This window comes from Salvia splendens, chromosome 4, assembly GCF_004379255.2.
Source record: "Salvia splendens isolate huo1 chromosome 4, SspV2, whole genome shotgun sequence".
In the NCBI taxonomy this organism is placed as follows: domain Eukaryota; kingdom Viridiplantae; phylum Streptophyta; class Magnoliopsida; order Lamiales; family Lamiaceae; genus Salvia; species Salvia splendens.
Window position 1 is genome coordinate 27,568,236 of NC_056035.1, and position 9,857 is coordinate 27,578,092.

The window sequence follows — 9,857 nt, forward strand, 5'->3', positions numbered from 1 at the left end:
TGTCGTCTCCTCCTCCGCCGCAACCAGCGCCGCCATCGGTCAGTCCCTTCCGCGATTCGCGCCGTTGCTATGCTCCGTAACTTCTCCTGTGATGAGGACGAGCTCCTCCGCCGCCGATCCGCCTGGGTTTGAGAGCAGCCGCTGCCATCCGTCCAATCCCGCCATCATTCATTACCGAACCAACCCCGAAACATCCCGAAACCAACCCGAACAGCCCTGCACAACCTCGAAAGATAAGTTCTCTTTACCAAATTATGTTCTTTTGCGTTTTCGATTAATTGTCGTGGGGTGTTCAGTTGTATTGTTCGGTTCATTGTTGAATATTGATTATGTAAGTGTGCGAGGTTGATGTATGGGTATACTATGCTTATGAACTGTAATTGATTGATTGAAAATGAGTATATCTTGAACAGATTTTGAGAAAACAACCGATAGCTCCCTCCTTCTAGTTGGGTTCTCGGTTTCTTGAATCTGATTGAGAAGAGTATGTCTTGTGTTCTTGTTACAGAGAAACAAAATAGGAGAAAACTGATTTGTGAAAGGAATATTATAGAGAGGAGGTGGTTGATAGATATGGGAGAGATTCATGGAGTGGGGGCGGTTTCAACGTGAGGAAGGAGAGGAAAGATTTGTTTTCCCTTTTTTATGTGATATTCGTTAACTTAATTATTTTTAAATTTATTTGCAGATCACGGAGGAGGAAGATTTCTATGAAATCTTTATTTAAAATTTGAATTAAGGAATAAGTGGTGACCAAGTCAACTAGGAAAAGATTTAATTAGATTAATTTGATTTTGATTTTTTTTTCTCTCCTTTTTTCGGGGTGTTACAATCTACCCATATTAACAAAAATTTCATCCCGAAATTTGCTTACGTCCTTCGAATATAGAATTTCTCCATCATCCTGTCTTCCAATTTCCAAGCACCCTCCTTATGTTGTTTAATTAACTACTATAGTTGAAAGCCGTATCTTCATAATATTCCTTGATGTCATAATGACCATCCTCGTAGAACATTGGTATCATCCTCGTGCTCCTTAGCAGGGTATGAAGATAATCTCCATCGTGTTGCAACTTTCTTGGTTACGCAAGATTACACTATACTAATTTAAATCGTGAGTATGATCGCTCGCCGTTGCATAAAATATCACTTAGCATCAGCTCTTCTTGTCTCCACCTTGACTTAAGGGTTTGCCCTAAACTTTCATATTCTCGTTTGTTTTCGTCACTCGGGAAAGTGATAGATTATCTCAACTTAAAACTACGGTTCGTGCGTATTCAATCTAGCCTACAACATAAACACTCTACATCTACCACAATTAACGCCATTCATACCACAAGATAAACACACAACATTTTGACATCCCATAGCTAAACACTTTCGCACTTCACATTTCTTTTCAAAACTTTTTGACACAAAAGTTTTCTTCACACTTTCACACTTTCCTCAAAAATTTTCAACATCTCACTTTTAAAGTAAAAGTTTTGACTCAAAACTAAAACGTACTTTTGCATCAACTTTCATCGTTCGTATAAAACACTCCATAGAATAATGCAATATACTTTGCACCTCATAACGTCACACTTCCATAGCTCAATTTTACAACGAAAAAGTTAAAACTATTTTTCTTGAAACTCAAAATTTTTTGAACAATTCATAAACACAACATTTCCTTTCATCAAATCTTTTCATAAAAGATAAGTCACCCCATTGCATAAATATCGCAAAACATACATATATTTTTTTTATAACCATAGCTCATCTATCCCATTGTAAAACATACTTTGTTTTAATAACTATAGTTCTTCTATCCCATTGTAAAACATACTCTTTTTTTTCATAACCATAGCTTCTCATCTCCTTTCCTGAAAACTTTCTCATAAAATTTTTCATAAAATAAATTACCTCTTTCTTGCTTGAGCGTGGCGAAGCGGGATGTTGAGCCTTCAATACACAATTATTATTTTATCTTCTTTTACTTTATTTTATTTATTATTTTAGTCTAGCGAAACAAGTCTAGACCAAGACTGAAAAAGACTATCGGCTCCAGAGCGGAAAGAAAAATCGCTCTGATACCACTTTGTCGCGCCCGCATTTTCTAAGGATATAAAACACGGTTGATTGCGACTAGGGAGGATTAAAGTCCAGAGGATTGCGACTAGCGGGGAAGAAAGGGGAAAACAACACAACTCGACAGTAGTACGAAACAAATGGGAATAGCTCAAATAAAATCAGAGTATCTCAACAATCAACAACTCAAAAATGAATATTATGTCAGCAATACAAGAACTCAAAAGAAGGACAACTACTTAGCGGAAGCATTTGAGAGAAGGAATATGCCACGTGTGAAGACATGACACATTCTACACATTTAAATTTCTTCAACGGTCTTGCTCAACACCCACCACACCCGCCACGCTCAACCTGCACATTTTTAAAAAGAAAATGCAGGGCAGAGTAGTACTTGATGCACTCAGTGGACTCATGCCGAAAATATTTTATAAAAAAGTATTTATCATGCCACCATTGAGTGACCTTGGTGTTTTAACTTTAGAAATCGCCCAAGACACTAAAATCATTTCCATCGTAAAACTCGTGACTGCAGTCATTTTCCATAGATGTCTACCATATCTGATCCATTGATGACAAGGAACGTGGCCACATTCCAAGTCACTACACCGACCAACTCGAAGAGATAGCGCACGATCTCCATAGGTGTACACTAGCCTGAACGGGGACTCACTCCCTAGACAGACCCGAATTTGATTATCCAATGATGGCAAAAGTCACATCAGATAGGTTCCATAGAATAAAACAAAACACGGCATGACAAATATTCATATCATTTTCACATAAAAATATACTTAGGGCATTGCCCTTATTTAAAAAGAAAGCCCACGGTAAAAGTTTAGTTCGAAAAGATCACAGTAAAACTTTAGTTCAAAAGCCAACCTCAAGTTCTTAATCCGAAATTATTTCATTTCTCTTGATATCACGTCTCGCTTGCAAGGAATCACCTTTAGCATTTAAATAACACATAAATCAACACAATGAATCAAGTAAATAAATAAGATGCATGCACCCTAATTAAAATCGTTTATCTCGTTTCTCGGTTTTCGATTATTCCGCGGTCACCCAAAGTTCCTCCGTTGGCTCCTCGTATTTCCACCACGATATCGAATTAAAAATCCCAAAATTATTTAAGCACATTAATCATCGAAATTATTTTCCCTCGAAAATGCATTTATTTCGGACTTAGGATAAAATTCCTCGTTCTTTGAAAAGTGTCTAAATTAATTAAATAACTCCCCAATATATGATGTAAAACAAAGAAGAAGAAAAAAGTTGAGGATCAAGATTTGAATTGCTCTATGCAAAAAACCTTTAGGTTGAACCTATGTTGCCAAATTATGCAGGCAGGCAGGCACTAAATATGAAACACAATGCTATAAGTTACAACAGTTTCACAAGGCCTTAAACACGACGTTCGGGAGTCGACACCAAAGAGGTGCAAGCCACCTCGGGCACACTAGTTTGGGAAGAAAATCCAAGAGCTTTGCCCATTCTTTATGCGATAACAAACAACAATATAAGCGTTACCGCTGTCAGTTGGACAATGGAGGGAAGTCGTCTTCATCCTTGAGTCGGTATGAAGACCTCGACGCAATCCTACAAGCAACGAAGCAACGCAAATTGCTTAAATACAAGACGAGCAGGCAATATCATCGTCACCAAACATGAGTTGGGACTGAATTTTTACCGATCCTGCTCACTGCTTAGTGCAGTTTGCGTCTTGTGCGCCCCAGACAGAGTTCTGGGAGACGAAGAGACTGCTCTTTGTAGCCAACTGTTTTCTGACCCGGGTGGATGTCCAACAAACTCAACTTCAGTGCCCTCCCGGTGGATGAGCGAGCCATTTGCGTTAGGATGCCCGTACTGATGAAGAGGGTAGCTGTCGGACGAGCTAGCACCAGAGGCTACAGCTTTGTGGGCCCCAGACGGAGTTCTGGGAGACGAAGAGACTGTTCTTTGTGGCCAACTATTTTCTGACCCGGGTGGATGTCCAACCAGCTCAACTTCAGTGCCCTCCCGGTAGATGAGCGAGCCATTTGCACTAGGATGCCCGTACTGATGAGGAGGGAAGTTGTCGGACGAGCTACCACCAGAAGCTACAGCTTTGTCAACGGGCTGTGAGAGCTCGTGGCTGCTTCTGTCTAGCATATTTGGCTCCGGAAAGCTCATATTTCGCCAGTTGTGATGACGTGTGGATCCTGACGGTGCCTGGATACTTTCTTTCTGAACCGGAAATCTATTACCATGAGGCGACGTATTCTACAAACATCACAAAGTAAAAGGGCAATAATTATATACGCAAAGATCATATTTTGCAAAAATAATAGATCACCCTACCATATATGGCAAATATGTTCCCGTCCCGCGGTGTTTTGGCACATCCTCCCATGGAAATGGGACAGCTGGCAAAAGTACGGGTTGTATGCCATAGATAACCGGACTATGATGAAAGCCACTGTGATGATGGGAGAAACTGTTCTGATTATAATGTAATACAGGGAAACCTTCCCACGGGTAGGTAGGTCTTGGCAAAGGATGCACGGGCAAAGGATGCACACCTAAGCCATTTTCATAGCACCATCGACCATATTGCAAATGTCGAATGCAACAATCATAATCCCCCGTAAGATCCATTGAATTTAATGATTCGGCCAATCCACTCATACTTGCGCGACACTGGTCCGTTACCACATGATTAGAATCCCTCAGTTCAGCTGAAAACACTGTGTTGCAATTGTCAACTGACATGTTTTCTTCACGACTGCCAACAGTAGAAACTCCTCCTTCACCGGTTCCTGAAAAGGCTGATAAAGAAGCATTCTTTCCAACATCCAACTTATATGAATCTATGATTCCATTGACACTCTCTTCTGCCCTTGGAGTTTGAGAACCCAAATCAATGTCTAATGTCTTTTGAATCCCCTGAGGAAAATCTTCGGACATTTTACCCGAACTAGGCTGCCAAGCTGCAGTTGATACGGCATACGCCTCTATGTATTCGTCAAAATTGTCAGTTCTACAAATCCCTTGATAGGGAACAACAGATACAGCTCTGTTGCTTATTAGCAATTTGTCGAAATCCTGAATATCAGGCCTTTGTCCACCTCCATGTCTTGCCATGGTGTTTGCGAAGAACTTTGTAAGCTCGTTAGCAATGGAATCTTGAGGCTGTAGTAGTATCCTTGCAAGTTTTCTAGCTGCATAGGAGAAGGCACTGCGTATCCGGTACAAGTTCCCTTTACAAAACACATATTTTTACAAAAAGAGACGTCAAATTCTACATACGAACCAATTCATATCCAGATACAACTCATGCAGTCGATGTTTATACATTAAAATAGTAGACAGATGTATGTATATTATAGACTACTCAAAAGCGTATAATTCTATCCAAATGCAGTAAAAAACGATGCATACCTTTGCTGACACTACGCCCAAGATTATTCAAATCTTTCAGTGGATCAACTATATTAAGATGCTTCTTCGGAAACACAAGTGGAGTTTTGTCACCAACTCTAGAGGGAACTGAAAACATGCGGATACAATTATTCAGGAAATCATTGCTCAGCAATAAATGTTTGTCACTATCTTCTGGGATCTCAACTGCAAACAGAGAACACAAGAATAAGTTAAATTTCAGCCATCCCATAATGCAACTATGTGATTCCAATTAATAAAAAAAATGCTCACCAACAAAATCTGGCAGTGAAGAAAGGCGAACTACGCCAGTATCCCAGTCAAATTTGCTGAAACAGTCCAGAAACTTGTATAGAACCTGAAGTAGAATATGCTTTTGTTATGTTTATTAAGTCAAGGGAAAACAAAGAAATGGATTGTACTTAGGAGGACTCACGGCTAAAGGTCCCTCTAGAGCTGAGTGATACAGATTGAAAATGTAAAGCACGAGCGTCTCCAAGGCATAAGTAGAAATCAACCCATGATGAGCACCAAGAATACGACTTTCGTAGTAGCACCATGCCTTGATCAAGATAATACTGCGCTTGAACAGATGGTCTCGGCCAATCAGACGATCAACCTGAAAATGAAAGAAATTGCATCATAACTGTTGTCAAGATTTCTGATCAAGGAATAAAATAAGTCAATACACATAATTTACCTGCTCGAGGAAGCATAAAGTACACAGGCCCCCAATTTGATTAACCGATATGTCCACAACAATATCCTGAACAATACATTTCACAAGCTTAACCTGCCACATAAGAAAGCTGCTTCATTAAGCCAAACTAAACAAACTTCCATAAATTTCAAGTGATTTAAGCAGGCCCCTTTGAATTAATATCCAAACTTTTATCAGCAAAACGAATGCCCAATGACATTGATAGAGTAACCTCCATCTCCAGAGCCACACCACTAAGACCTAAGTTATCATTATGCCATATAACTCAAAATGATAGATTAATTAGATTCTAGAGGTTTTTCACAAGAAGGGTTTCATGACCTCTCTGAAACATCTATCAGCCATGGAACAAGATGGTGGAACCAGAATATTCTTAATTATGAAATAGACAGTATTTATTACTCCCTCTGTCCCTACTAAGATGACACATTTTTTTCGCACTTGTTTTGAAAAAATGATGATAAATAGTTAAAATAGAGAAAAAATAAAGCAAGTTAGAGAATATTGTAGAAGACACTATCTTCTATATTATTATCTTTTTTACTTTATTTTCTCTCCACTTTAACTATTTATTATCATTTTTCCAAAACATGTGAAAAAAAGGAACGTGTCCTTATCTGGGACGGAGAGAGTATCTAATTAAGTATCTTTACTCATAAAAAAGTAAGCGTACCTCAGCGCGGATGAGTTGAACATCCTTTACTACGAACTCAGCATCTGTATTTGCTTCTTGTTCTTTTAATACAGATCTCATTTTATCTGCCAAAGTATCTTCGACATGTGCGCCCCCAAAGGCGGTTAAATCAATGTCTCCGTCTGGAAGATATGTTTTTAGTGGCACGGATCCATACGGGAAGACCTGCAAAAAGTTCAAAATTTATCGAACAAATAAAAATATAAGAGTTTGGGGCAAAAAAGAAAGACTATTTGATAGGAATTCCTCTCAACGAACCCATTCCATTTTGTACAAATATTATACTCCTTAGGCTCGTTATAACTTTAGCTTGAACAATATGTTTAGAGTGGAAGTAAACATGAGAAAAGTAATTTTTTTTCCTACCATTTAGGGAAATTAAACAGTATTGAACAGTAATAGTTTATGAACTAAGTCCCCACGACTCCTTTAGGTTATAAGTATCAGATATTTTAAATGGAATAAATTCATTAACAAAGTTATTAAATGGTTATTATTGTTATTTTTTGATAATACCTTCCTCATATGTGCTAACACATGTCTAAAGTAAACTTATAACAAACATAAATTCCAACACAGGAGCAATATATTAAGAAAGTGCGGAATATAGATTTTTGATATCCATATAATTAATTACAAATTAGTATGTGTTATCATATATGTTCATAAAAGGAAATGGCTTTGTCGATAAATGCATGTAACAACAAAGTTAAATGGATTTAGAATAGCCTTAAAGCAACTAAACAACAGAAGAAAACTATCAAAACATCTTTTGCCAATTACGTCTAAACACAACAAGTCTCCCAAATCCCATATCAAAATGAAAGATGTGTTGACCAATTGATAAATCTTTTTTATGTTGGACACAATAAATAGAGAACTTTCCTAGATATCAAACATGTGTCAAGAAAAAAACTATTTGTCGCACATCGTCAACTTTTTCCATATATTGTTTAGCCTTAATTAAAAGATTTATCGATAAATGCATATAACGAAAAAGTTGTGTGAATTTAGAATAACCTTTATAGCAACTAAACAACGGGAAAACATATCAGTGCATATTTAGCCAATTATCCCTAAGCCCTAAACACAATAAGTCTCCCATATCCAGATAACGACACGTGGACTAATTTGATAAATCTTTCCTATGTCGGAGCCAGCAAACAACTACTTCCTAATTAATACCTCCAAAAAAACCCTTCTATCTCAGATCCCCAACTTCCTTTCAGATATATACGCATTGCACAGCATTAATTACGCAAGAGAAAAAACCGGAACGATCGCACCTACATTTTCCATAAATGCTATCCTCGTATACAAATCAAATCATATTATATCCATGCATGCAAACCAAATTAGAACATCAAAGAATGCATGGTGAAATCACCATTGATCCATGCTACGCATCACACAGACACAAAAATTCCATAGCACACAATTAGAGTGCGGCTACCTGCCATCAACAAATGCAAGATTTCATCTTGCAATCAGTGTAACTGTCACCTACCATTCTAACCACGAGATTTCTCTTCAGGAAATCACCATATGTTGATAACATAGCATACGTAGAGAGGCCCTTCTAAACATAAGATTTGCAATCGAGCCAACACCATGAGCAATGACATAGCATACATAGAGAGCCGTTAAACTACCATCCTAAAATCTAAACGCAAGAATTCCCATCGAGCAATCACCATAAGTCACAATAAATCATATATAGAGAGCCACTAATCTACCATTCTAAACCCTAAACAGGAGACTTCTCACCGAGTAATCACCATAAGTCAGTAAACGTAGCATATTTTTTAGTGCCTAACATCTTTAGATGCAAGAATCCTCATCAAACAATCACCATGTGCATCATAATACAGCATATATATTTGTCAAAACCAGTGGCAAAACATAGGCATAAAATGTATGCAAACAAACATAATCATTCACAGAAAATGAACATGAAAACTTAATAATTCACCTCAGCGCCAACACAATCCCTGAATAATCTCTGAATATAATCAACCACCTCTTTTCTTCTCTCCTCTGACACAGGAGTGGGTTGTGCCTTTCCAATTATCTCAGCCGCGGCTCTCTCAGCCACCGCCCAATTTTCCGCCCCAATCTCCAACCGGTTCGGCTCAGCGAATGGAGGTGAATGTGAAGCCATCTCCGCTACTCCGCCGCCAACCGGAAGACCACCCATTTAATCTCAATAAAAACTTAATCTTTTCACTTCAGCAATTCATACACATCCAATAATTCCAACCCAATTCACACATATCACAACATAAACAACATTCGATCATGAAAAAAATAACAAGAAAAAAATACAAATTAAAAGCACAAAAAAGATGCTCCCTTTTCCACTCACTGAGCGAAATGGGAAAAAGGGATTGGACTAAAGAGGGAAAAAAAGATGCCCAGAAACCGATTGGGAGTTTTCCGCAGAGTTTTTAAAATGGAAAGGAGTGTTTGAAAAAACAAGAAACAGCAGTGAAAAAATCTGTAGGAATTTGGTTTTGGATTTTGACTTTGTTCATTTATATATAGCAAAAGCAAATGGAACTGCAGATCATTTCAAAACCAATTACATTAATTTTTCATGATTATTTACCACTGATTACGCTGCTCTTAATTTTTTCCTCTATTGTCTTAATTTTTCATTAATAGATTTGAGGTAATTTACTTTTACTAACCCTAGTTTGATGGCTCCAACTTTTCAACATTCTGCAATCGCTTATAAATTCATTTTGCCTTTTTTATCTTATTTTTAATCCTAAAAATTAATCTTTAGGCTATTCTTTTGACTTTTTAAATTATTAGATTTGACGGGATGGATAATGATTAATGATGTCACAGCATAAATAAATTATGAATGTTAAATTTAGTAAATTAGTTAACAGAAATTCTTAATTCTGGCAAGTGGAGTCGTAAATTTTAAATTTTACACTGACTTAT

The 9,857-nt window shown here is 37.6% G+C and overlaps 1 protein-coding gene across 1 annotated transcript; it reads right to left on the reverse strand.

The window, feature by feature from the left end:
- Window positions 1–3,345: 3,345 nt before the first annotated feature.
- On the reverse strand, window positions 3,346–9,434 carry LOC121799277. The gene is made up of 9 exons (XM_042198597.1): window positions 8,878–9,434; window positions 6,885–7,070; window positions 6,191–6,283; window positions 5,927–6,109; window positions 5,764–5,848; window positions 5,491–5,676; window positions 4,411–5,309; window positions 3,761–4,332; window positions 3,346–3,669 (listed from the first exon to the last, which is right to left on the reverse strand). The coding sequence occupies exons 1-9, from the start codon at window positions 9,100–9,102 to the stop codon at window positions 3,606–3,608; spliced, it is 2,493 nt and encodes an 830-aa protein (XP_042054531.1). The 5' UTR covers window positions 9,103–9,434; the 3' UTR covers window positions 3,346–3,605.
- Window positions 9,435–9,857: the final 423 nt, after the last annotated feature.

Bases quoted from the DNA above. Each gene is read 5' to 3' on its own strand.
- LOC121799277 (XM_042198597.1), bottom strand. From the start codon at position 9,102: ATGGGTGGTCTTCCGGTTGGCGGCGGAGTAGCGGAGATGGCTTCACAT. The intron at 7,071-8,877 runs GTGAATTATTAA...AACTTTTTGCAG, and splicing joins GGGATTGTGTTGGCGCTGAG to GTCTTCCCGTATGGATCCGT. The intron at 6,110-6,190 runs GTAAATTATGTG...TTTCATTTTCAG, and splicing joins CTTTATGCTTCCTCGAGCAG to GTTGATCGTCTGATTGGCCG.